The sequence below is a fragment of the Podarcis tiliguerta genome (assembly GCF_965153285.1).
Source record: "Podarcis tiliguerta genome assembly, chromosome: 7".
NCBI lineage: Eukaryota > Metazoa > Chordata > Lepidosauria > Squamata > Lacertidae > Podarcis > Podarcis tiliguerta.
Genome location: NC_139540.1, coordinates 28,060,343 through 28,087,307, shown reverse-complemented (window position 1 = coordinate 28,087,307; position 26,965 = coordinate 28,060,343). Strand labels below are relative to the sequence as shown.

Here is a 26,965-nt window from a genome sequence, read left to right as displayed (position 1 = left end):
GTAGCCGAGTCCCCAGTTGCACAGAGCTTCCTACAGGAAAACAGGAGAGCGAGCTGGAGTTTATTTATCGAAAACCGCATGCGGAGAGGGCAAGATCTCACACAATTTGAGGTGCAAAATGGATGGGATCTTTACCCAAATCAGTGCTAACGGCAGTGACACTTCTCGGCTCTGGCAGGGCCGGTGAGGTGCCTGTGGGTATGCCATGGGGGGGGGGGGTGCTCTGCCACCTGAAGCAGCAGTCTTGCCCTGCCTGGCAGAGCGTAGCCATGATGGCAAGTAGCCATGCATAGCCTCCTCATCCATGATTTGTTCAAGCCTCTTTCAAAGCCACTCAGGTTGGTAGCCACTGCTGCCTCCTGTGGAAGCGAGTTCCACAGATAAACAATGTGCTGCATAGAGTGGTACATTGCTATATCTGCCTTGAATTTCCCAACACTCAGCTCCGTTGGATATAGACCCCGAGGGTCTCAGACAAAACTCCAATGACAGATGCTCATCCAAGCTCGGCTTAAAAACCTCCAAGGAAGAAGAGTCCGCAATCTCCTAAAAAGTTCCCAAAGCTGCTACTTTTCTAAAGTAGGGGAGTCGCCCTCCCCCCCCCCTCGAACATTTTGGTTGCCCTTTTCTGAACACGGTTCTGTTATGATAGATGCAGGGCTCAGGCTGCTTGTAACGTAAATCTGGTTCAGTCTGGAACATGCGTTCCCAAGCCCCTTTATTCGTCCCCGTAGGGATGCGGGAAACAGAGACCTCAAATTAAACTGTTCTCTAAAGGGAAGGGAGTGGGAGAGATCTACTTTTCTAGCGCTGTGGGCTGCCTGCAGCCCCACTCCTTTCCCCCAAAGATACTGTAGAAGTTTCCCCTGAGCCAAACAGATATGGGGAAAATTACGATGTGCACATGGCCAGAACTTCCGGATTCCATTTGAACGTCAGTCTATGCTGGACAGGCGCCCGTCTCAAAAATAGAGAACCACTCTTCTCTTTCTATCTCCAAGGTGCCCGCTCCCGGCATGTTTCACAAACGCAATAAAAATGAAGAGTGACGCATCTAGCTGATTGGAGTTTCCGGGTTCACTTTAGAGAAGCAGTTCTTGGTTGCATGGGCTGTGTTGCACTGACAACATGTCTTTACATTGCTATCTATATATATTTACAAATCTCGTTTTCCACCTTTAAAAAACTCAGAAAGTGGAGGACGAACTGTCTTGTTTTTAATCACCTTTTATCCTATCCATAGACTTACACCTTTCCCCCTCTTGCCAAACAACCTGAGAGATAGGTAAATCCTAAGAAACTGAGTGGGGGAGAAGAGCCCCGGCCCTTCTGAATCGTGGCGCAAAGCCCCAAGCACTACCCCTCACTTTCCCTTCCTGTAGTAAGAGAAACGCGCAGAGTCTTGCGGCGCATCCTACTTCCGTCCCGGAAGGGCTCAGACGAAGTGCGTGTCTGTCCTTTTTTGCATAGCGCTGGGGTTCTCTTTCTCCTCGCTCGCCGGAAAGAGCCGCTGGGAGGAGCTTCGAGCTTCCCGTCATGCCTTGCGCGGGCGCTGTTGTCCCAGCGACGGGGTGGGAGGGATTTGAAGCGGAGGGCGGCAAACGCCGCGGCGGCTGAGGGCGAGGGGCAGCTCCGAGGGAAGAGGCGGCGCCGACGGGAGCGGGATGGCGGAGCCCGGAGCGGCCTTGGGGGAGCTCAGCCTCATGGACAAAGGCGTCAAGAGGTGAGCGGCTGCAGCGGAGTCACGGAATCGTAGAGTTGGGCGGGGCTCCCCAGGGATCATCTAGTCCAACCCTCGCAATACAGGAATCCGTTGGTTCGGGTCCCTGCAGGGCAGGATGAACCATCAAGCGAAAGAAGCTTGGGGCATCCAGGGAAGGGAGGCTCCGGGGACATTTTAACATTAATGGCCCCAAATTGCTCCGCTGAGCGTTCCTTTACTTAGTTGGAAGTATATTGAATGTCCCAACGGAACCAACTGTCCAGCAAGGCCTGGGTTTAAGATTCCCATTCAGACATGAAGGTTAAGTGAATGGACAGGTGGCCGTCCTAATCACATAAAGGTAAAGGGGCCCCTGACCATTAGGTCCAGTCGTGGCCGACTCTGGGGTTGCGGGGCTCATCTCGCTTTATTGGCCAAGGGAGCCGGTGTACAGCTTCCGGGTCATGTGGCCAGCATGACTAAGCCGCTTCTGGAGAACCAGAGCAGCGCACGAAAATGCTGTTTACCTTCCCACTGGAGTGGTACCTATTTATCTACTTGCACTTTGACGTGCTAGGTTGGCAGGAGCAGGGACTGAGCAACGGGAGCTCACCCCGTCGCAGGGATTCGAACCACCAACCATCTGATTGGCAAGTCCTAGGCTCTGTGGTTTAACCCACAGCGCATAGCCCTAATTCACAGGCTTGTGAAGATTGGAAGTTGTGATGAGATGAACCTTACGGGAAGAGCGGGGTGAAAATGCATGGGCAGTTCCACCATTTAATTCTCACAACAACAACCCTGTGGGGTAGCAGTGAGAAAGAAGAACTGGCCCAGGATCCTCCATTGACTTTTCACAGCTGTGTGGTGATCTGAACTTGCATCTCTCCCCAGTCCAAGCGGAAAGCTGGTCATATATCACATTGGCTTTCATCCCCAAGCGGGTGCAGCCTAATTGAGTACAAGTAGCCAGAGTAGAGAGCCAGGCCTGAGCACTGGAAATGACCATGCTTACCTGCCTTGCAGACTATTTGAGATAGGCCACTTACTGCTTATTTTTATTAATTAGGATTCTCTATCCCCCCCCCCCAAAAAAATTATTACATCCTAATATCATTTGCTTTTTCATTTGTAGTTTAGCAGAGATACCTTTAAGCTCAGAACTTCACACGCTCAACTTGCACTGTAACCAGATCTCCAGAATTGAAAGTCTTGATCATATGTTGAACTTGCAGCATCTGGATCTCTCATCCAATCGCATACATCGGATTGAAGGGCTGAGTTCCCTGACCAACCTGCGTACCTTAAACTTAGCTTGCAACTTGATAACAAAGGTTGAAGGTTAGTCCTTGGCTTGACTGGTTTTCTGTTCCTAGTGTGCATGTTGCATGTAATGACTGTGTTTGGGTGACACGGAAAACCAGTGCTAGTGCAAGCTTCCAGATCGCTCCTGCTGTACTCCTTCCCTGGTGCAAGCAGGAGTAACAAATCACAAGCCTTGGCTTATTACAGTGTGTGAACCAGTGCTAGGCTTCAGATCTTGGTTTGCTTAGAGAGGAGATAAACTCCAAATGCTGGTTCACATGTTAACAATAAGCCAAGGCTTGTAGTTTGTTGCTCCTGCTTGTGCTCAGGAGGAGCAGTTCAGTAGTGTGTGCTGATTTACTGTTTGTTCAATGCAAACTCTAGTTTATGGCAGGGGTGGGGAACCTCTGGCCCTCCCAATGTTGCTGAACTGCAGCTTTCATCAACCCTAACAAGCATAGCCGGTGACTGGGGATGTTGGGAGTTGTAGTTCAGCAACATCCAGTTCCCCACAACTGATTTGTGGCTTATTCCTTTCTCGTGCAAAAACAACACACTGGCTTGTGTACTTCCAAAAACTTATTATTATTATTATTTCTTTTATTCATTTATATCCTGCCTTTCTCCCAGAACCGGGACTTAGTTAAACATTCTTATAAAAACACATGCTGTTTTGTTTTGTAATTAATTGTAAATGGAAGAAACCTCTCCTCCCCACCTTCCTATGGGGCTTCCTATGGTGGTTCTTGGCAACCCTGTCAAGATGCTTCAAGTGCTTTGCTAGCCCAGTCCTCAAACAATCCTCTGTTTCCTTCCCCAGTTCCAAGCTGAGATAGAAAGTGGTGGGAGTGTCGTCTTACAATTGTGTTGGACCTCAGAACTGGAGACATAATTTGTTTACTAAATTTATATCCCACTCTTCCTCCCAAAGGAGCCCAGGACAGTAGGGACATAATGTGAGGTCAGGAACAAGAGACAGTAACCATAAATTCTGGCTTGGCTGCCGACCAACCCTAAACTGTGGACCCCTGTAACTGTTGCGACTTTATCTTTTTTCTACATTATCTTAATGGCATATATTCTGATCCTTGTGGTCAGTGATTTTTTTGTTTACCCTTTTCTTTCCCAGGACTGGAAAAGCTGTTTAACTTAACTAGGTTGAATTTGTCTTACAACCGCATACATGACCTTACAGGTAAGAGATTTTTGCAGCTCATCCCTCTGCATATCTACTTGGAAGTAAGTCTTACTATGTTTGATGTGACTTAACTCCCATGACGGCTTTGCGAGAATTGTTATTGCTGCTGCATACATCTAACAATTGCCAATAAAGTGTTCCTGGGGTATTTTACAAAAGGAAAGGAAGAAAAGTGGTTTATTCTAAAAGGAATTACTTTTTCCACATAACACATCATTTCAGCTACAGAACTCATTCCCTCAGGAAACAGTGATGGCTACAAACTTGGATGGCTTCAACAGAGGATTAGACAAATTCAAGGAGGATGAGACCATCAATGGTTACTAAACCATGATGTCTATGTTTTACCTCCACTGTACTTCCAAATTCCAGTTGTTGAGAATCACATTTGGCCCTTAGCTTGATCCAGAAGGGATTTCCTTGTCTTTACACGCCTTCTTGTTGAAAATGGTTTTTTGACATACTGTGTCTGTTTTTACAGGACTTTTGTATCTTCGTGGAGCCAATTTTAAAATTAGTTCTCTTGAGCTACACGGCAATTGTATTAGTAATATTAACCATTTACTCCAGTGCTTGGTGGGATTACAGTACCTGTCAAATCTTTCTTTGGAGAAGAGTGGGAAAAGTAATCCAGTGTGTGCAAAAATAGGTAAGAGTAGTGCACAGGAAACATTTATGACTCACTCTGTTTGCATTTTGAAGATCGGCATTTCCAGCTGATCACCAGATCATGACTTGAATCCAGATAACTGTTGGCAGAAAGAGAAAAGCACAAGTGCTGGCCCATGAATTATTGTGCTAAGGTTGTAGAAGACTTCTTGCAGCGTGGCTGTGGCACCCCAGTTATAGAATGTCTCCCCCTCAGAGGCCAGGCTGACGCTAGCGTTGATCTTAGTTCAGCACCGGGGAAACCTTTGACTGCAGCTTAGTATTGATGTTTGCTTGATTTTAAAATTAATGGCTATAGCAGGTTTGCAATTTGCTGTTTTCGTATTCCGCCCTGAGATCCATTATAGGGCGGGTTATAAGTATTTTAATAAGCAAAATATTCATAAGGCTGCATTGCAATATAAAAAAACATGCTGAGAAGAAAGACACAGACTGTACCATATAAAGTTCAGTTAACAATGAAAAAGTCTTGAGAAAGAGCTTGCACAAACAGCAGAACTGCTTTGAAATCTTCTCATGCGGTGCTCTTTTGCTCCATTCAGAAATAGCCCTTCTGCGAGCGGTTGAGGCTTTCGGCTGCCAGAAAAACATCTTGGGAATGGATTGGAGCCTATAATTTAGTTCTTCAGTGAATGATGTTTCAGATAATACAAGGATAGGGAACCTGTGACCCTCCAGATACAGTGGTACCTCGGGTTATGTACTTAATTTGTTCCGGAGGTCCGTTCTTAACCTGAAACTGTTCTTAACCTGAAGCACCTCTTTAGCTAATGGGGTCTCCTGCTGCTGCTGTGCCACCGGAAGACGAATTCTGTTCTCATCCTGAAGCAAAGTTCTTAACCTGAGGTACTATTTCTGGGTTAGCGGAGTCTGTAACCTGAAGCGTATGTAACCCGAAGTGTATGTAACCCGAGGTACCACTGTACTTGATTCCAACTCCCATCAGCCTCAGCCAGCACAGCCAATTGTTTGGGATGGTGGGGAGTCGTAGCCCAAAGCATCTGGTAGGGAAACTGGTTCCCCATCCCTCTGGTATTGGGATAGTCAGATATGCTATACTGAAATGAATTTGCCTCACTGTTGGTGATGTTTAGACTGAAGCATGGAGCTTAATAGCTTCTCTGTTCTTCTTAGGCTACAGAGAGATCCTCCTGCAGGCTTTACCCCAGCTAACCATCCTAGATGGAAGGAATATATTTGGTGAACCAGTAAACTTGGCAGAAGCAAATTCAACAGATCTGATGTGCTTAGAAGGCCTTTTGGACTGCTTGGCTTCATCCGGTTCTCCTGCAGATGAAGATGAGGTGCTGTGACTCCTGCGTGTGGGGGGGGGGCAGTGGAGGGGGGCCTTTTTGTCTCTGAAAATGTCAAAGCAGTGTACGTCGTCCCCCCCGCTCCCCATCACTTATGCTTTGTTTCTTTTAAACAGACTTGTATCAATTTGCCTGTGATGACACCCCGTATTGATGAGGTGTTAGCTCAGTTTCGCCAGCGTGCCTGTACGCCAACTTGGCCCGCCACTATCTCTTCCCCTGAGGGCATATCCTCTTCCGAGCCAGAAAGAATTAAACTGGACAGTGACATGAGAATAAAAAAACTAGAGGATCAGATATCACAGCTGCTGGAAAAGGTAACAGTTTACATTTCCCCCTCTGGCTTGACAGATATCTGTTTGCTGATGAACATTGGAACATACGAAGCAGCCTTGTACCTGGTCAGACAGTAGGCCCATCTAGTTCAGTGTTGTCTACATTGACTTTCTCTTGCATCTCTCCCGGCCTGACTTGGAGGTGCCGGGAATTAAACTTGGGTTGTTCTGAAAGGCAGGTGTTCTACCACTGAGCTACAGATCTTCCCCAAATGTAAGATGGATCTACACTGGTTGTTTATAACGTTAAAATGCATTATTAAAATGAGACAACAGAGGGCACTGTGGAGCAGCGAGCCTTTGACAATGGGAAACTGCATTGAGAGTTATATAATGTTATATTTAATAACATTTTTACAGATCAGTGTAGATCCAGCCGTAGTTACAATTGAAACAGTTGCTCCATGTGACATAGATATAGTTTATATCTTGTGCACTTATTATAGAGACTTGGGATGACTGCAGCAAAGCTACCAGCTGACTTGCCTGAAACAATTGACTTCCCCACCCATTTTCCCCCCATTTGGTTGCTTCTGGCTCATTTTCCTTGCTTTAATACCAAAGGTCTGAATTGAAAGGTCTGTAGTCCATGACTTCAGGCAGAGTATAATCAACAAGCCACTTGAGCTTCTGTAGTCCCAGAACTGCAGTGTGAATAAGCTTCAGAGTGCAGTATGAGTCATGTGCTTGAGAGCAAAATTGTTCTTATGGTCTGAGTGGAAAGTGCTGAAGCTTGCAGTTGAGGAGCTTAGGCTGGGTATTTTGGGAACTTAAAGGGAAGAAGAACCTCGCTTAATTGCTGCTTGAAGTAATAATGGACACTTCTTACTTTTGGAGTTAATACATTTTCACAGATTATCCTGCTGTAAGTGGCATTCAGTGTAATCAGCTACCCAAGACTGTCTAAAAGTAATAGGTCTAAAGATCAAGTAAGATAAAAAATGAGCTCTAAATCCTTTTATTTTTAGGTGACTAATACTTCAAAGGCTGGCATTGCTCTTAATGTTCTCAAAGCAAAAAGGGACACAGATCTCACTTCAGAGAGTGGTGGTGAAAGTGGGAAAGAGAACAGAAAGGTAGATAAAAGGAGCAAGATCCCCAGTTATCGAAAAGCCACTTCGTCTACAAAGTACCATTCTCAGAGAGGCAAAATTTCAGACAGGTATCTTGAGTTTGTTGATGTGTGCTTCCATATTCACATGCAGTCTTTTATCAATTTACTTGGGAGTAAGCCTCATTGAACTTGGTGGGTTTCTGAATAGGCATGTCTAAAATAATGTTTTCAGTGGACTTTTTAGGTACTTCTAGTTGTTACCCTGAGATTATCTTGTGAGGCCCTTTGTGCCTCGTGTGGCAACACGAGAATGGGCCATTTCTGCAATAGCTCCCCATTTGTGGAATGCTTTCCCCCAGGGAGTTTCGCCTGGTGCCTTCATTATACACCTTTAGGTGCCAGGCAAAAATGTTCCTCTTTAACCAGGCCTTTGGTTGACTGACATTCAATGGCCTTTTAAAATGTGGTTGGGGAGGGGCGTTGTTCTTGTCTTTATTTTATGTATTCTGTGTTTTTATATCATGGTTTTATCCTGTGAACCGCCCTGAGACCTGCAGGTATACGGCGATATACAAATTTAATATATAATAATAATAGTTCAATTGGATAGCAGTTTGGGTGTTAAAAATAAAACAGAAATGGTTTTGTGTGCTCGTTTATGATCAAGTAAAAGCACAGAAAATTCTCCTTTAAGGGCTGTATTTTTCGCTCCACAAGATGCACCTGACCATAAGACACACCTAGTTTTTAGAGCAGGAAAACAAGAAAAAAAATATTCTGAACAAAACAGTGGATGTATGATTTTTGTGGTTCATAGCTGTGGCCACAGACATGTGATTTGATGGTGAGTTTGGGGGAGCCCAATGCAAAAATCCTGAGAATCCATGTGGATCTGAGCTTTGTAACCACGTTTTTGTGCCATTGCGGCCCCACACAACAGTGGGTGCGTAATTTTTTGGGTGCAGGTTGTAGCCGTGGACATGCTATGTGATCTGATGGTGAATTTGGGGTGACCCAGAGTAAAAATCCTAAGGATCCATGGGCTTTTGCCTCCCCCCTCCCAGGCAGCCTCCCCTAGCGTCCCTTATCTCTCTCCCAATCCCACCGATCAGCTGCTTCCTTTCAACACTCCCTTCCCTCTTGTTTTCCTTCGTGTCTTTTCCTTAGCTGGAGCAGTTTTTTGCTCTCCTTTTCTTCTACTTTCTCTCCTCATTCATTTAGTTTTCCTGTCTCCTCTCCTTGCAAGTTTGCTGTCTTTACCTCCCCTCCCAGGCAGCCTCCTTTATTGCTAGCGTCCCTTATCTCGCTACCGATCGCTTGCATTCAGCGGCTTTGTTTCAACACCCACTTCCCTCTTTCAAAAAGAAAAAAGCATGATCTGCTTTTCACCCCTGGGCGATTCAGCTCCAGGGACCGCACATTCGCTCCATAAGACGCACAGACATTTCCTCTTACTTTTTAGGAAGAAAAAAGTACGTCTTATGGAGCAGAAAATACGGTATTTAGAAGGCATTCTAAATGCATTTGGTAACATGTGGAACTTTTTTTGTCCACATATTGATGTGTGAGTTTTTGTATCGTTTTAGGGCAGGAGAGCAGACTTGTGTAAAGTCAAAAATTCGAGGATCTCATGTTAAAGAGGAAGAAACTTCAAGTCCAACTTCAGAAGTTCTGAGCTCAGATTTAGTGGGGAAATCGCCCAAGAATTTGGGTGCGCAGAAAAACCAAATGAAAAAACTAAAACGTTTAGATTCCAGTACTCAAGAAGATTCCACTTACAGGGTAGGTATATTTTACTCTTTTATTATTTCAAGGTACTTGGTTTTCACACTAGCCATAAAAACTGGCACTAATATAAATATTGATCAACAGAAGTAGGAGTAACTTTCTAAATCGAAGTGGAGAGAACCCCTAAACTTGTAAGGCAACATGGGTGTTCTAGCTGTTGGTCCACTGAGCACAGGATCTCTTGCAGCTGAATCTGCTTATAGATATCACTATAGGATCACAGAAATACATCTGTAGAGATATTTTCAGAAGCAGCTTATGGTACAGAGAGCGACTAAACTTTGAAGTGCAGTACATCTCTCACATCTGCTTTCTCATGTTTTTTCCTTGCACCAGCACCTTCAGCATTCTACTTGCTGTTTTGAACCTCAAAACTGGCTCTTCTTTTGCAATATGCACCTGACTACCATTGCCACTCGGACATTCTCATGCTTTTATGAAACCCATTGTTTGTTTTCCAGCATTACTAGACTTTACCTTTGCTGACCTTCATTCTTCTACTTATTTGGAGCTTAATAATAATAATAATAATAATAATAATTTATTATTTATACCCCGCCCATCTGTCTGAGTTTCCCCAGCCACTCTGGGCGGTTCCCAATCAAGTATTAAAAACAATACAGCATTAAATATTAAAAACTTCCCTGAACAGGGCTGCCTTCAGATGTCTTTTAAAGATAGGATAGCTGCTTATTTCCTTCACATATGAAGGGAAGGTATTCCACAGGGTGGGCGCCACTACCGAGAAGGCCCTCTGTCTGGTTCCCTGTAACCTCACTTCTCGCAATGAGGGACCCGCCAGAAGGCCCTCGGCATTGGATCTCAGTGTCCGGGCTGAACGATGGGGCTGGAGACGTTCCTTCAGGTATACAGGACCGAGGCCATTTAGGGCTTTAAAGGTCAGCACCAACACTTTGAATTGTGCTCGGAAACGTACTGGGAGCCAATGCAGATCTCTCAGAACCGGTGTTAGGTGGTCCCGGCAGCCACTCCCAGTCACCAGTCTAGCTGCCGCATTCTGGATTAATAGCAGTTTCCGGGTCACCTTCAAAGGTAGCCCCATGTAGAGCGCGTTGCAGTAGTTCAAGCGGGAGATAACTAGAGCATGCACCACTCTGGCGAGACAGTCCGCGGGCAGGTAGGGTCTTAGCCTGCGTACCAGGTGGAGCTGGTAGACAGCTGCCCTGGACACAGAATTAACCTGCGCCTCCATGGACAGCTGTGAGTCCAAAATGACTCCCAGGCTGCGCACCTGGTCCTGAAGTAGATCATTTCTTGATATGCCCAATATTGGTTTTTAAAGTTGGGATTTGTTAGTTGTTAAGTGAAAGCAACCCCTTTGCCTTAACTGTCTAGTAGCTTAGTTTTTAAACCCTTCCTATAGTGTTTTTAAACCCTTCCTATAGTGTTTTCAAACCCTTCCTATAGTGTAGCAGCCTGCAGTGTTGGAGTCATGGCCATATAGCACGTTATCTTTTGGGAGAATAAAGTGGGTCTCTATCATCTCCCTTCAGCGCCAACACCCTTCCTGCCCCAAAATGCATCCATCTTTCTTCTAAGTAGAAGCAATTCTTCTGCATTTGTAGCTTCTCCTTTGGAATATATGGGATCTCTGTCTTGTTCAGGCACTAATTCAAGAGCTGGATCAGGAGAGAGAGAAAAGGTGGAAGGCTGAACAAGCTGAAAAGAAACTGAGAGAAAATATCAAAGAGCTGCAGGAGCAAGCAAAAGAAGAAAAGGGTATTCAAAGTATGGCCGTGTATACTACAGATCGGTAAGGATCCATCATGTTCAAATGACCTTCTGAAAATTAATTTAGTACCAGTTTTTCCCCCACTTGCATTTTTTCAGGCAACAGAGAGGGAGTATCTTAGAGAAATAAAACACAACTAGTTTCTGCAGGTGTCTGTGGGTTTATTTGCAAATCAATAACTTTGGGCGTGTTTTAGGCTATAAATCTTCTACAATCCTGTTCTGTGCTACTACCCTTCAATGGGAGAACAAATTATGTCAATGGTGGATGGAGGTGCAGCTTTTCAGAAAACTGATCAACCTTGTCATCAGGGTGATACTATTAGCAATAGTATAATTGACTTTGCCTTCAAATAATTTTGAAGTGTGTTTGAAAAATCCTTGTTAGCGCTTCTGGCATTTGAATATATGCAAATAACTCTGAGGATTATCTGCAAAACTTCTATGCATAGTTATCCTTCATAAAAAGAATATTACTTTTACAACATTGCATTTCAGATATTGGTCTGGTTTGCACAAAATGCTAATTCTTGGTTTATTAACCAATGGGCTTTTTAAAAAATCAGCTGAACCCTTCTCTGTGGCTTAACTATGGTTTGTTACTGCCAACAATATGTGAAGACATAGTTTGTTGCTGTTGGCTTGTGCACTTTGGTTTGTTTTAACTGTGACTTGACATTACATACGAACCCTTCCTTAGCTAAGTTTTGTTTGATCACCAAACTACAAAGGCCATAGCAGCTGCAGAACAAACTTTGTAGAAACAAGCCATGGTTTCTAGAATCCTCTGAAGTGGTTTGTGTGATCATCTGTGGGACAACTTCATACATGTGGCAAACTTGTGGTTTGTCAAACAAACCATGGCTTAGTGTAATGTGTGAATCAGGCCATTATTTCCTGATGATGACCATGCCCACTTAAAATATATATTGGGCTGTGTTTGCTATTAAGCTACCTTTGCAGTTCCCACTCACCTTCTTGTGAATGTTTGTCACTCGGATAATTCCACATCCTCTTCAGCCTATAAGAACAGAAAAGTTGCTTGTTTTTCTGTGAAGGAAAGTGAAAGCCAAGCTGCTGAATTCAGCATCTATTGTCAAGTTTTGTGTGTTCTGTGCTTGTGGGAATGTTGAAATATGCACAACCCTAATGGACATACCTGGACCTGGCTAACAGGATTTGACAAGGAGGCCATAGCTCAGTGGTAGAGGAACATTCTTTGCATGTGAAAGGTTCCATGCTCAGTCCTTGGCTTCTCCAGGTAAGACTGAAAAATGCTCCTCTCTGAAACCCTGCAATTTAGCATGGGCACTAGAATCTCACTTGGAATACAGCAACACAAGGTCTTCTATAAGCTTGATGCAGAAATGCTGAAACTGCACAAAGCTGGATGCCAAAGTATATGCCAGTAGTTTTAGGCAGATGATTTAACTCCTGAGTTAAATATTTACAGTTCTGCCTCTTGAACTTTGAGTGCTTTCTCATTGCCCTTCTGGAAAAGCTTTCCCCTCCTCACTTAAAGACTTAGTTCTATGAACTATTAATACAAGTCATTGCTTAGGTTGGGAGCATGACAAATACTGTAGGAAACAGTAATTTGACCGGAGATCACTTAGGCACCTACGGTTGGGTGTTTCTGCCATTGACTAAAAACATACCTCTTCACCCAAGCTTTTCCTGACTGTTAATCCTAGCATTTCTGGTTATTTTAATAGCAACTGATGTTTGCTGATACAGCTTTTTAAAATGGCTTTTTTATTTTCCTATAATCTGCCTTGGTGTTTAAAATGAAAGCTGATATATAATAATTTTAATACAGTGGTACCTCGGGTTAAGAACTTAATTCGTTCCGGAGGTCTGTTCTTAACCTGAAACTGTTCTTAACCTGAAGCACCACTTTAGCTAATGGGGCCTCCTGCTGCTGCTGCACCACTGGAGCATGATTTCTGTTCTCATCCTGAAGCAAAGTTCTTAACCCGAGGTACTATTTCTGGGTTAGCGGAGTCTGTAACCTGAAGCGTATGTAACCTGAGGTACCACTGTAAGTAAAAAATAAATCCATTGTCTAACTATAGCTCAACTTAGACATCATGCCAAATCATGGTTAAGGAAGCTGAACTGTTCTGGCATGATATCTGAATGGACAAGCCATAGTTATGTCTGGCCCTTTGCCTCTGGAGGTTGCTGTTCTGTGAGTGTCAGAAGCTGAGTACTGGGAGTTGGGGAGCAGATGAGCAGGTTTAAAGCATGGCTTGCCTATATGCTTTGGAAATGCAAACTGTGATTTGACCTTAAGTGATACACCGAGTATCGAAAGCTATACAATACTACGGTGGCATCTCTTCATACATTCCTAAACCGTGCCACTTCTTACTTTGAAAAAGTTGAGATTCTGAACAAATGCGATGTTTTTCAGGCTAAAAGAGCTGGTTTTGAGAGAGAGAAATGCGAAAACCAAACTTCAGGTGGACATTCAGCATCTGAAAGACGAAGTTGAACGACTTCACAGGGAATTAGATCAATCACGACATAAAGTGGAGGATCAACAAAAGGCACTTCAGACTTTAGAAGAAACGCTGTCCAAAGTGGAGACTCAAAGAGCACAGCGGCAAGCTTCAGAGGTACAACCTTTGTTTCTCACTGAAGAAAATTAGTACTTACAGTTCAGTTAATCAGGTGTAAGGGAGAACTGGTCTATTTTATCTTATCTCTCAGCACCTCTGCACAATGAGTTGCACCTGCCAAAATTCGGTCTCCTACATAGATTTGGAACTCAACATTTTCTAGAGCATATTTTGGTTAAGACCATTGGCATGTTAAGATTCTGTTTTATCTGGTGTGTTCTAGCACTGGAGTGTCAGCATTTTCATTCTCCCACTGCTGATGTAACATGACATCGAGCAAAGAACTAAAGAACCCTGCATTTGCATTGGCTGCATTGGGAGAGCATCACCATCTCCAGTTCCTGTAATCTCTACAGCTGGAAAAATGGTTGCCGCATAGTAAACCTTGTGCAGCTCCATTCGTACAAAAGCCAGAGTTGGCTATAGGGCAGCACAATCAGTTTCACCACAGTGGGCACTGAGCCTAGGGGGCGCCACATAATGTTACAACTATGACATACATAGTGTATTAAGCAGAACGGAAGGCGATTGGGGGGGGGGCTATCCTTGACCTTGCACAGGGCATCACTGAAATTTGAAATACCTTCAAAAGCTTCCTGTATAATTGCAGGGATGTGTGGCTAATTATGTTCAACTTTATGTTGAATAAAGCTATTGAATGGTACTGTGGATATGAGTGTGAGCCAAACAATGAAAGATGTGATTGGGGGGCATGGGGAGTAATGTAAAAGTGTATTCCATGGGAGGGGAAGCTCTTTCAGCCTGAGAGCCATGGTAGCTTCTGCCCAACTCCCAGCGCCACATGCTAGTTGTGCTACATCAAAAAGCAGATATAGGAAAGGAGGGCAAAACCAGAGCCAGATCTTCATGGAGTTTGCAGCTGAGGATAGAAATATTGATGCTTAATTCTCCATCTTCAATCTGTCTGCCTCTGCCTGCCTGCCAGTCTCTCTCTCTCTCTCTCTCTCTCTCTCTCTCACACACACACACACACACACACACAACTGCATGGCAATTTGACTTGAAACTCTTTTGCATTGCTACTGACAAAAGGCTGTTTTCAAGCCCAATTGCTACGTGGGTTTTTTAGGGGGTAGGAGTACATGCTAGCCAGAAAGATGAACATCAGGAGTTTTCCATGATGTCTCATGGTGAAGCTGGCAGCTCCGCCAAGATGTTTTGCTTGTAGTACCAACTCTCAGCAACCATGATAGAGTGTTCCTTATCTCCTTTTGATACATTGCACAGAGGAAGCAAATTCAAGCTGCAGAATTAAAAGTTTCAGCTTCTGAGAGAGAAGTGCAATTGCTTCGAATTTCTTTGCAGCAACAAAAAGAGAAGGTTGAACAAGTCCATGAACTTCTTATGCGGAGAGAGCAGGAACACAGGTATGTGCCTGAAGACAATCCAGAAAGCACAGGTATACATTAGTTGTGCATTTTAAAAAAAAGTTCAGCTTTGTGTTGTTGAAAATAGCCTAGGCTGCACTTGTTGTTGTTGTTTAGTCGTTCAGTCGTGTCCGACTCTTTGTGACCCCATGGACCAGAGCACGCCAGGCACTCCTGTCTTCCACTGCCTTCCGCAGTTTGGTCAGACTCATGTTTGTAGCTTCGAGAACACTGTCTAACCATCTCGTCCTCTGTCGTCCCCTTCTCCTTATGCCCTCCATCTTTCCCAGCATCAGGGTCTTTTCCAGGGAGTCTTCTCTTCTCATGAGGTGGCCAAAGTATTGGAGCCTCAATTTCAGGATCTGTCCTTCCAGTGAGGCCTCAGGGCTGATTTCCTTAAGAATGGATGCGTTTGATCTTCTTGCAGTCCATTGGACTCTCAAGAGTCTTCTCCAGCCCCATAATTCAAAAGCGTCAATTCTTCGGCGATCAGCCTTCTTTATGGTCCAGCTCTCACTTCCATACACTTAGCTGTAGTCTAAAGCCCCATTTAAGTTGGTAGGACTTACTTCTGAGTAGTTGTGGTTAGGATTGTGCTGTAAATTTATCTTTTCCTAATTCAGACACCTTCTCTTGTGGAAAGCATTTTGCAAATTTTGAAAGTGGAATTCCTTGGTTGGGCATAACAGCCAAGGCTAGACCTTCTGCATGTAGTTATTCCCATGATCAGACAGTAGAATATTCTATTAAAAGAGAGAGAGTGCAGAGACAGTTAATTCTGTACTTCATACAGAAGAATTCATTAGGTTTTCCCAGCAAACCGAAACTACCATTTGCTGTTTTTAGAAAGATTATAAACAGCCAAAGATGCCTTTTTAAAGGGAGCAAGTCCTGGTGGTAAGAAATGGTTGTAAGTGAAGTGCTATCCAGGCAGTCTTGTATCTGAATTAACATCTGTGATCTCAAGAACTGTTTGCGCCTCATCTCTGCATACGTGGTGTCTAAGAACTAAGAAGTACAGTGGTACCTCGGGTTAAGTACTTAATTCGTTCCGGAGGTCCGTTCTTAACCTGAAACTGTTCTTAACCTGAAGCACCACTTTAGCTAATGGGGCCTCCTGCTGCTGCCGCACCGCCGGAGCACAATTTCTGTTCTCATCCTGCTGCAAAGTTCTTAACCTGAAGCACTATTTCTGGGTTAGTGGAGTCTAAAACCTGAAGCGTATGTAACCTGAAGCGTATGTAACCTGAAGCGTATGTAACCCGAGGTACCACTGTATGGAAGAACTCCCATCTGCAGACATGCACTCCTCATTTATTTTACTGTGTAGCTTCTTACTCGTAGGTCTTGTTATTCCAGAAAAGAACTTGAAGCTAGAGTTACATTGACCGGCTCAGAATTCCAAGAAGCTTTGTCAAAAGAAGTGGCCAGAGAGCAGCAGAGGCACGAACATCATATTAAAGAACTGCAGGGGAAGAATACTCTGCTGCACCAAAAGTATAAGGATCTAGAGGATGAGTTTCGTTTTGCATTAACGATAGAGGCCAGAAGATTTACTGAGGTAAGAAATAGAAAGTGTATGAGGAGATCTATATTAGGAATTCTTCTGCTAAAACAGAAATGATTGTCCTTTTTTCATAGCAGTACATTTGCAACAATAAGTTCATTCCGCATTTGTAAAGAGTCTGTGCTCTGGGACTCCATTTTATTTTATCTGGGTTTTTATTTTTCTTGCATTATTTTATCACACATGTGTTTGCTGTCCTGGGTTTCTTTGGGGGGAAGATATATCAGCGTATAAATTTAATAAATAAATACAATCAATAAGATCCATATATTTTGGGGGTTTTTATATTGTAATTTTATGTTGCGAACCGTCCTGAGATCTACGGATGAAGGGCAGTATACAAATTTAATAAATAAACAAATTCAATTTTTGCTAAATAAACATATCTGTTAATTAGCTGCTATAAAATTGATTAGTGCCTTTATGCAAACTTTGAGGATACACTCAGGCTGCAACACACACTGACTTAGGACCAAATCCCATTGAACTCAATACTGCTCGCTTCTGTGTAGACGTGGATAGGATTGCACTTGTCAAGTTACAAAATTAAGAAACTTGACAGTGCAAACCTAGACACATCTACTCAAAAGTAAGTCCCACTGCGATTTACTCTCAGGTAAGTGTGCATAAGATTGAAGGCTTTGTCTTTTTATTGGCTTAAATCAGTCCACATGTCAGGAGTGCTCTGATGGTGTTTCCTGCTTGGCAGGGGGTTGGACTCCATGGCCCTTGTGGTCTCTTCCAACTCTATGATTCTATGATTCTATAATTTTTTAATTTTCAGATACTGCCAAGCTAAATTGTGTCAAGCTAAAATACAATGCACACGCACCACAATAATTGTATTTTAGCAACTAACTAATGTGTTATAGGAAGTGATTTCTTAAAGCTTAAAAGACTTATAAAACTAGTCTTCATTCTCCGCACACTCATTTTACTCTTAGAAATACCTGTTTTTCTGATTCTAGTGTAACAGCTGCTCACTTATGCAACAGAAATCTGCTTGTACACTGGAACCTCGGTTTTTGAAGGTAATCTGTTCCGGAAAACTGTTTGACTTCCAAAGCGTTCAAAAACTGAGGATCAATGGGCTGGCTGCAAAGTCAATGGGGGGAAATGAAAAACACACCTTGGAAGCAGTTCTACTTCCAAGGCGCGGTCAAAAATGGAAGCAATTACTTCTGGGTTTTCTGCGTTCGGGTTCCGAAATGTTCAGCTTCCGAGACTCTTGAAAACCAAGGTTCCACTGTACAACAAGGCAAGCCTCTCCAGCCCTCCTGTGTGCCCCCAAAATCTGCTGCACAGTATCCTCCAATTCTCTGGAGCAGATTTTGGGGACTGCAGGCAGGAAGAGAGGAGGAAGAAGCCCTGTGGCATTTGTAGATGCCCACTTGTGTTACATTACATCTCGCCCCTGAACAACTCCAAACCCTTTTTCTGTGCCTACAGAAGAGCTGACTTAGCTATACAGCAGTACCTCGGGTTAAGCACTTAATTCATTCCGGAGGTCCGTTCTTAGCCTGAAACTGTTCTTAACCTGAAGCGCCACTTTAGCTAATGGGGCCTCCCGCTGCTGCTGCGCCGCCGGAGCACAATTTCTGTTCTCACCCTGAAGCAAAGTTCTTAACCCGAGGGACTATTTCTGGGTTAGCAGAGTCTGTAACCTGAAGTGTTGTAACCCGAGGTACCACTGTAGAAGGAACTCTGGTTTTAAATGCTTAGCCATTGACTTCCTTCAGTTCATTCAAGTAACTCTTGAAAACATCCTTCAACAAACATATACTGCTTGCATGGATCACCTCCAGCTCAGAAATGTATTATGACTGATGATGTTTTTCCTGAAAGTTTCCGCATCCTCAAAGAAAAGCTGCTTAAAAGTTCGTTTTAAGATACTACATGCTTTCATTAATTTCAGTTCTATTTTAAATTGAGGAACTTACTATAGCTTTTATATATACAGTGGTACCTCGGGCTAAGTACTTAATTCGTTCCGGAGGTCCGTTCTTAACCTGAAACTGTTCTTAACCTGAAGCAACACTTTAGCTAATGGGGCCTCCTGCTGCCGCCACGCCGCCGCCACATGATTTCTGTTCTTATCCTGAAGCAAAGTTCTTAACCTGAAGCACTATTTCTGGGTTAGCGGAGTGTGTAACCCAGTGTGTATGTAACCCGAGGTACCACTGTAGTTTTTAGTCTTTTCTCTTTTTTTGCTAACTGATAATATTCAGCATCCATTTTTAGTTAATAATCTGGAATAAATACTGAGCCTCTCTCTTCCTGAAATGCAAGTTAATATTCAGTGTTTAATGCCATGTGTTTTCAAATTAACCTCTTGTCATTCATTCGAAAGTTACATTGCAGTTTTTATTGTGTAAGAAATAACTCACACCTAGCAATAACCTTTCTAATAATTTGCAATTTGTTTCCCCTTGCTGAAATAGGTTAAAGAAGGCTTTGACAATGTTGCTGCCGAGCTGGCAGAACATAAGCATCTTCTTGCTCAGTCTCTGCAAAAAGAAAAGCAATCGGCCACCCTCATCCAAGAGCTGACGTCCATGGTAAAAGAACAAAAAATGAAGATTGCAGAATTAGTCAGATCGAAGCAAGAAACGACACACAACTTGAGAGTATGCGTTAATAGGCTAATCTAACTTTTGTGTGCTGTATTCTGTACACTGCATTTTGTGTTAATACACAGAAGACTGTTGTCAATCAACAGCATGAAACATTGAATGGCACTGCAGCTTCAAATACAGTGAAAGCCTTCTTTCACAATGGCATGTGTCCTTTTTCTTTTTGTCAGAGTCAAATCCGAACTCTTGAAAATATGGTGGAGGAAGATAAACAGGCGACTATTCAACTTGAGCTTCTTAAACAGGAGAAATCAAAACTTATTTCACAGATAACAGCCCAGGAATCTGTAATCGACGGATTAAAAGCGGAGAGGAAAATATGGGGACAAGAGTTGGCGCAACAGGGTAAATACCTGTATTCTGCTTTGGTAGGATGCTGATAAAGAACAAAGTGAAACTTAAACCTGCATGTTAAGCCTCTGTAGGAATGCAAAGTGTCTACATTCTAACGGTGTTGCAGTGGGCTGTACTGGCAACAAGCTCCATAGCTGCATTGCTTGCATCTATTTCCTAATGCATCATAGCTTTATGTTTTGGTAGTGCTTTACACAGTAGAGGCATTCATCCCTAATCTGGCATGCTCCTGCATCACACACATAAGAGCTGCTGAAAGTGTCTAGGTGTCCTTCCCCCAGTGTGGTGTAGTGGTTAAGAGCGGTAGACTCGCAGTCTGGTGAACCGGGTTCTTGTCTCCGCTCCTCCACATGCAGCTGCTGGGTGACCTTAGGCTAGTCACACTTCTCTGAAGTCTCTCAGCCCCACTCACCTCACAGAGTGTTTGTTGTGGGGGAGGAGGGGAAAGGAGAATGTTAGCCGCTTTGAGACTCCTTCGGGTAGTGATAAAGTGGGATATCAAATCCAAGCTCCTCTTCTTCATCATCATCATGATTTTCTAGAAATTAATTTCCAAAATACTATTTACTAAGAAAAGGTTGTTCTGTTAATGAGACTTGGCTGTGCTTTTTCATTCTTAAGCTAAGCAGGTTAACAATTTTCAAACGGTTACTACAGTAGCCTAAACAAAGAGGCATTTAAGAAAGCCTGGATGCCCAATGTTAATTTTCAGACACGGAGAAGAGTGGGGTGGTTTTGATTGCTTTACAATCTGTTAACACGACAAATTAACTTCATTATCTGCAGCACTGAAAACGTAGACTTCGTTTTGTGTCTCCCTCCCCAGGAGCATCTCTTGCTCAAGATCGGGGGAAACTGGAAGCCAAAATAGAAGTACTAACTAGTGAGAATGAGACCCTGAGAAAACAAAACGAGCGCAACAACGACGCATTGAAGATTAAGTCTAAAATAGTGGAGGATCAAACAGAAACGATTAGAAAGTTGAAAGAAGTAAGGGTTGTTGTTTTTTAACAAACTTGCCTGAAAACAGATACTGTCAGGGAACTGCCATCAGTGCCAGAGGGAGAGAGCAAAATCCAGAGGGATTCCGGAGAGCGTCCCGCGATTGGGAGAGACAGCCCATCTTCTGGGGAAGAGAATCAGCGTAGCACCAGTGGAGAAGGGGGGCAGATGGGGGAAGCGGCGAGGCGGTCCCATGACTCCTTGCCGGGGACCAGCGGGGAGAGTAGAGGTCCTCCGCTGCCTACGCCCTCCTTGCGCAGAAGGCTTTCGCGCAGAGAGAGTAGGAGAAGACTAGGCGTCAAAGAGCTGCTTTGCTCGAAGAAGTTTAAGAAACACCCACTGATGGATTCTGCCAGCGAATGAGACAGCCACGGGTGAGTGGCTGTCCGGACAGAGAAGGTTCACTCAGGCAATCCAGCCAGGTGTTTGCACCGGCTTACGCACAAGCAACCCCTAGAACCATTACAGATATTGAATACAATAAAAGTTATTGTAATGATATAGGAGGGACGTGGGTGGCGCTGTGGGTTAAAGCCTCAGCGCCTAGGGCTTGCCGATTGAAAGGTCGGCGGTTCGAATCCCCGCGGCGGGGTGCGCTCCCGTTGTTCGGTCCCAGCGCCTGCCAACCTAGCAGTTCGAAAGCACTCCCGGGTGCAAGTAGATAAATAGGGACCGCTTACAAGCGGGAAGGTAAACGGCGTTTCCGTGTGCGGCTCTGGCTCTCCAGAGCAGCGATGTCACGCTGGCCACGTGACCCGGAAGTGTCTTCAGACAGCGCTGGCCCCCGGCCTCTTTGAGTGAGATGGGCGCACAACCCTAGAGTCTGTCAAGACTGGCCCGTGCGGGCAGGGGTACCTTTACCTTTAATGATATAGGAGGGGAAAGCAAAGAAATGGCACAACAATTGTGCATGGGTTGTCTTCAAAATGTTATCCACCAGTGATAGAGGTATAATGGCCATTCTTTTCTGACAAGTTTCCTCTGCTTTTAACTATAGGAGACTAAGTAAGCAGAGTTTTTCCTGTTGATCCACTTTGCACCTTGAAGTTTTAGCTGTGGTCCAGGGCAAATATATTGATAAAATTGTTCTCAAGGCCTCACAGGACCGAGATGAGCAGATAAGAAAGCATCGTGAAGAAAGTACTGAAATGCAGAAGAGACTTCAGGCGCAACTAGAGGGAAGAGAGACTCAGTTGGATGATCTCATGGAAAAATTGGAAAGGCAAAATGAGAGGAAAGAGGAACTTAAACAGCAGTTGCAGGAAAAAGAAGAAGAGCTTGAAGATATCAAGAAAACTTATAGGTACTAACTAGTAATGCTGCTAAATTAATGTTAGTAATGCTAAAGTGTCAGTAAGCTATATTGAGGCAGAATGGGAAGCTGTAACTTTTCTTTTTCTATTACAAAAACTTGAAAAGTAGGGATATGGTTTTCGTTGTAGCACGAGTAAGTCTCTGAAGCTTCTGTGAAAATGTCCATTACATTTCAGTGCGATGAATAAAAAGTGGCAAGATAAAGGAGGATTGTTGAGCAAATTGGAAGCACAAGTCAAACAAATGAAAGAAAATTTTGATATAAAAGAGAAGCAGCTGATTGAGGAGAGAGATAAAAGTATTCAGGCACAAAAGTAAGTTGCTATATTTGACTTTCTGATTGTATTAATGTGAATTCATTCAAGACAGTCAGATTTTTGGTGTATGTATTCTTCATGAAAGATCTTGCAGAACAGGGTGTCTTTCAGAGAAATTAGAGAAAGAAATTTTCTTTCCTGAATGGCGGTTGTGGCTTTGGGGGAAGCTTTTCATTTGCAGTATAGCATATATTGAAAGTTCTATTGGTGAAAGTTGCTCACAACTGTCATTACAGTACTGTTTGTTTTTATCCCTAATTAAAAGTGAAAATTCATAAAGGACCACCTGTAGCCTGACAAAATTTGAAAGCAATTCTTTAGCCCAATTTTATGAACTCTAGGAGGTGACATAAATATCTGTTGGTATTTGTAAAAAGAGTTCCCCTGTGGAAACCTAGTACATTTCTGTTTTATCTGTGGGGAAAAATAAAAAGGGTTCTTTCCATTCACGGAAGGACTTCCAATCCAATAGAGGTTTTGGTTGGACGTATGTGGTGGAAGCCTTTTTTTTCTGATACTGCTTACTCTATAGGCCCTTTTGCCTTCCAACAGCTGCTCCAGAGGAATTGAAATAATGTGGGTGGTGAGGAAATTTGCCTCCCCCCCCCCCCAAACTCTTCCTTTCAGCAGAGGTTCCTGAGTAAGGAATTCTGTTCATGGGAAGCATGGATGGCATCCCAGAAGTTTATGGTTTAAACTTGCAACAGATCCATGCTTTTCCCCCTTCACATATTTCTCCAAATTTCTAGTGTATATATACACAGTCTCTGCTAATGTGGTTTCTGTAACAAAATATCTAGAAAATTGAGATTACAGTAGAAAAAATCCAGTCAGAAAATGCTGCTTACAATATGTGAACGAGTTACTGGGATGTACTTAGTAAATAATGTTTTTTTCTGACTGTAGGAGAATAGTTCTCCACACAACATGCATATCTCAATAATAGTGATATAGAAATAAGGTTTAAGAGTTCATTTTGTGTTTAGGGCAGCGGTGGAAAAGCTGCATTCTATGGATGATGCTTTCCGAAGACAACTTGAATCAACGCTAGCAGCGCATCAAGCAGAACTGCTGCGGTTAGCAAATGAAAAGCAACAACAAATTGCGGCAGCAAATGAAAAGGTGATAGATAATGCTAAAAGCACCCAAATGTTGTTTCACTTTTAAAAAACACATTAAGCAGATAAATCTACTAGTTTTTGTTTGCTAACAATGTGTAGATAACTCATTGATTACTGCAGCTACCGCAGAAGAATGATCAGCGGATGCAGGATATGGAAAGCCGACCTTCTGATATAGTTGGATCAGAAAAAAATACATAAAATTCGTTCTTTTGACAATGTCACCCACTACCATTCACTCCCAGTCTGTATTCAAGGTGATGGGGCTTAACCTGTAAAGCTTCTATGGGCTGGCTGCTGCCTATTACTGAATATTCATGTGGCCTTAAGGTTGACGAGTGATGCCTTGCTGAAAGTCATATTTGTACTGATAGATCTAGAAAAGCACACTGCATAATTCTCAGTAACAGTGGTTGGTTGGTTGTTCATTCTTAAAAAATTAAATGAAAGGACTGCTAGAGACCCTTTTTTTGTAATTTCCCATTAGGAAACTTTTGGAAGTTTGAGTGAAATTAGTTTAAGAATGAATGTTTTTCTCTAGTTAATCAGTGCAGGTACATGGTAGTGGTCCTCTGTCTTTGTGAGGAACTTTTACTGAAAATTGGAATGGAATTTAATAAAAGCCTACAGAAGAGGGTTGGCAGAAGCCGATTTTCTTGTCTTCCCCAATAGCCCGTGTCCTCCCCACCCCCAAAAAGGGTTGGGGCAGTGGTTTTCAATCAGTGCACCGTGGGCACCCTGGGGTGCCTTGAATGATGCTCAGGGGTGCCACGGGCAACACTGACCTCTGTCCCTCTTTCCTTCCCTCCCTCCTCTGATGCCCTTTTGTGTCTCTGCCTCCCAAAGGCTTGCACAGCTGTCTACTGCAGCAGCCCTGGCTATAAGCTCCGCAGGCGACTGGTGCCTCTGAGAGGCACCTCTCTTTGGTGTAGAGGGAGCTCAGAGACCAGGGACTCCCAAGGAGAGGGGAGAAGGCCTCCACAAGGGAGGGTGTTTGAGAACGGGTGAGAGGCTACTGACACGGTAGGCAAGGGGTGACATAACAGGGCTCCTAAGCCCCATAGGGATGCCGCGGAGAGAATGTAGTTGGTGAAGGGAGCTGCGGACTCAAAAAGGTTGACAACCTCTGAATTGGGGAATCCTACTAAGCCAGGAGGGTGTTGAGGGGAGGAGTCTGAAAAGGCAGTCGGCTTCCATCAGCCGCTGTATGTATGCTTTTCCCTGGTTGCAGCCCATTAATGTTTCATTATTGTATATTGTATACATTTAAAGTATATATTTAACTTTTTAAAGTGTAATGGGTTTTGCACGATAGGCGTTACCTTTTACGTAGTCTCCATGAAATGTAGGTTGGTGCTTTCGCAAATGTAACCTCTTCAGCCGATTTCAAACTTCTACCTACCTTTCTATAACCTCTTCAGAAAAAATGAAAAAGTTCCTATTATATCTTACGTATCTTTCATTGCACAAACAGACCACAAGTTTACAACAGGTGTGGTTCATAACAGATGTAAATTTTATTTCAGGTTTACCAAGTTGAAGAAGAAATGCGTCAGCTCTTGCACGAGACTGCAAGCAATAAAAAGGCCATGGAAGAGAAAATCAAACGATTGACAGTTGCTTTGAGTGACATTCAGCAGGAGCTCTGAAGTACAGGGAATGGGACACTCCTGTAGAGGCATACAAAATTCAGTAAGATAGTCAGTCTTGATGGGCACAACTATGACATTAGCCATTTATTCAAAGTTAGTCTCCTGAAAAAAAATGCTGCATATTGGCATGACTTATATCTGCACTTTATGTATAATATTTTCAAAATAAATAGTTACCTTTCTTAAATTACTGATTTACTAAAGAGGCGATTCAAAGGCTTGAATAACTTCTGGAAACTTGGAAAGGTTTTAAAAAGTGGTCTTTGCTCTCTGCCATAGTGCTGAAAGGAAGAATCCTATATATGGGGAAGTGAGAAATATGGTCTTGTGGAACCACTGCTGTATCTTGCGAGGTACCAAGCCAGGAGGGATGGCTGCAACAGCGTCACATCCAGCAACTGACCTACATTTTCCCACTCTTGACTGGAGTGGCAGGTTTCTGAATTTTCTTATGCTCTCCAAAACCACTGTCTCACAGCACAACATAGCACTCTGGTACACAAGGTTCCCCTCTCCTCAGGGTGTTTTTATTTCTGCTAAGTGTGAGGCCAAGATAAGCAACGAAGGCTCACACACAGGGCCGTCTTAACCGCGGGCGTGAGGGGTGCATGGCAACCAGGCAACTGGCTCTCAGGGGCACCAGGCCGAGAGTCCCTGGCCGAGCGTTGGAGTCTAGGGAAGAGCCAAGTCGACTCTTCCCAGACTCCCAACGCTCACTCCTGAACTCGTGCAGAGTCGCCCGCAGCAGGAAAGCCCGTGGGAGGAGCCATGAGAAGGTGGCCAGATGTGCCCCCTTAGCTCTGGAGCGCCCGTGCCAGGTGGAGCAAGGCGCGCAGGAATTCCCCTCCTTGGTTTAGCTGCGGTCGAAGAAGACTTGACGGTGAGCGGCTGAGGAGAGATGGTGCCGCTGGGACAAAAGGCTGAGGCTGGAAGAGGTGATGGGAGCAACGAGAAAGCAAATGCTGAGCTCGCTCTGGCAACGGAGAAGGCGCTTCCTTCCCACCTTCCAGTCCTTCAGCATTCCAGGTTCACTACTCAGTCTTCATTATATGTCCTCCCCATAGGATGTCCTGCACCTGCTGGAGTATTTTTGTTTTTTTTTTTTTTTTAATATATATTTATTGAAGTTTTCAAATAAAGCATATATTAAATAAGCACAACTTATCATTGTCCATTTAACATCTCTCAATTATTACATGGGACTCCCCCACACCTCCCGCACACACTTACATCATTATTAAATTTATTTCAAACAAATTATCATTTAACTCATCTTAATTAATAATCTTAATTTGGTTTGACATATAATTCAGCCTTAAATCTAATTTAATGGTAGACAATTATCTGCACTGGCATCCAATTCAACACTCAGCCAAATTACAATATTTTTGTAAATAAATCTTAAATTCCCTCCAGTCTTCTTCCATCCTTTCTTCTCCCTGGTCTCGAATTCTGCCGGTCATCTCGGCTAATTGCATATAGTCCATCAGTTGCATCTGCCATTCTTCCACAGTGGGTAGCTCCTGAGTTTTCCAATTCTTGGCAATTAATATTCTTGCTGCTGTTGTTGCGTACATAAAGAATGTTCTGTCCTTTTTTAACACACTCTGGCCTACAATACCCAGGAGAAAGGCCTCTGGTTTCTTAGTAAAGGTGTATTTAAACACCTTTTTTAATTCATTATATATCTTCTCCCAAAAGGCCTTCACTCTAGGGCAGGTCCACCAGAGGTGAAAAAATGTTCCTTCATTTTCCTTACATTTCCAACATTTGCTATCAGACGAATGGTATATTTTAGCCAGTTTAACAGGGGTCATGTACCATCTATACATCATTTTCATCACATTTTCCTTCAACGCATTACATGCAGTGAAGTT

The 26,965-nt window shown here is 43.5% G+C and overlaps 1 protein-coding gene across 3 annotated transcripts; it reads left to right on the top strand.

The window, feature by feature from the left end:
• Positions 1-1,562: 1,562 nt before the first annotated feature.
• On the top strand, positions 1,563-25,275 carry LRRCC1 (leucine rich repeat and coiled-coil centrosomal protein 1). Of its 3 annotated transcripts, none has more exons than XM_083450996.1 (19): positions 1,563-1,723; positions 2,838-3,043; positions 4,137-4,202; positions 4,687-4,854; positions 6,009-6,178; positions 6,304-6,504; positions 7,491-7,684; positions 9,163-9,358; positions 10,990-11,138; positions 13,533-13,737; positions 14,989-15,128; positions 16,488-16,689; positions 19,137-19,322; positions 19,499-19,673; positions 20,509-20,672; positions 21,779-21,987; positions 22,175-22,312; positions 23,302-23,437; positions 24,963-25,275. In XM_083450996.1, exons 1-19 carry the CDS (start codon positions 1,665-1,667, stop codon positions 25,083-25,085), a joined length of 3,087 nt encoding a protein of 1,028 aa, XP_083307122.1. In that variant the 5' UTR covers positions 1,563-1,664; the 3' UTR covers positions 25,086-25,275. The 3 variants fall into 3 exon arrangements, with proteins under 3 accessions (XP_083307122.1, XP_083307123.1, XP_083307124.1); XM_083450997.1 differs by having other exon boundaries at positions 1,578-1,723; positions 15,067-15,128; XM_083450998.1 differs by having other exon boundaries at positions 1,642-1,723; positions 2,843-3,043.
• Positions 25,276-26,965: the final 1,690 nt, after the last annotated feature.

Bases quoted from the DNA above. Each gene is read 5' to 3' on its own strand.
- LRRCC1 (XM_083450996.1), top strand. From the start codon at position 1,665: ATGGCGGAGCCCGGAGCGGCCTTGGGGGAGCTCAGCCTCATGGACAAA. The intron at 4,203-4,686 runs GTAAGAGATTTT...CTGTTTTTACAG, and splicing joins CCGCATACATGACCTTACAG to GACTTTTGTATCTTCGTGGA. The intron at 16,690-19,136 runs GTAAGAAATAGA...TTGCTGAAATAG, and splicing joins AGGCCAGAAGATTTACTGAG to GTTAAAGAAGGCTTTGACAA.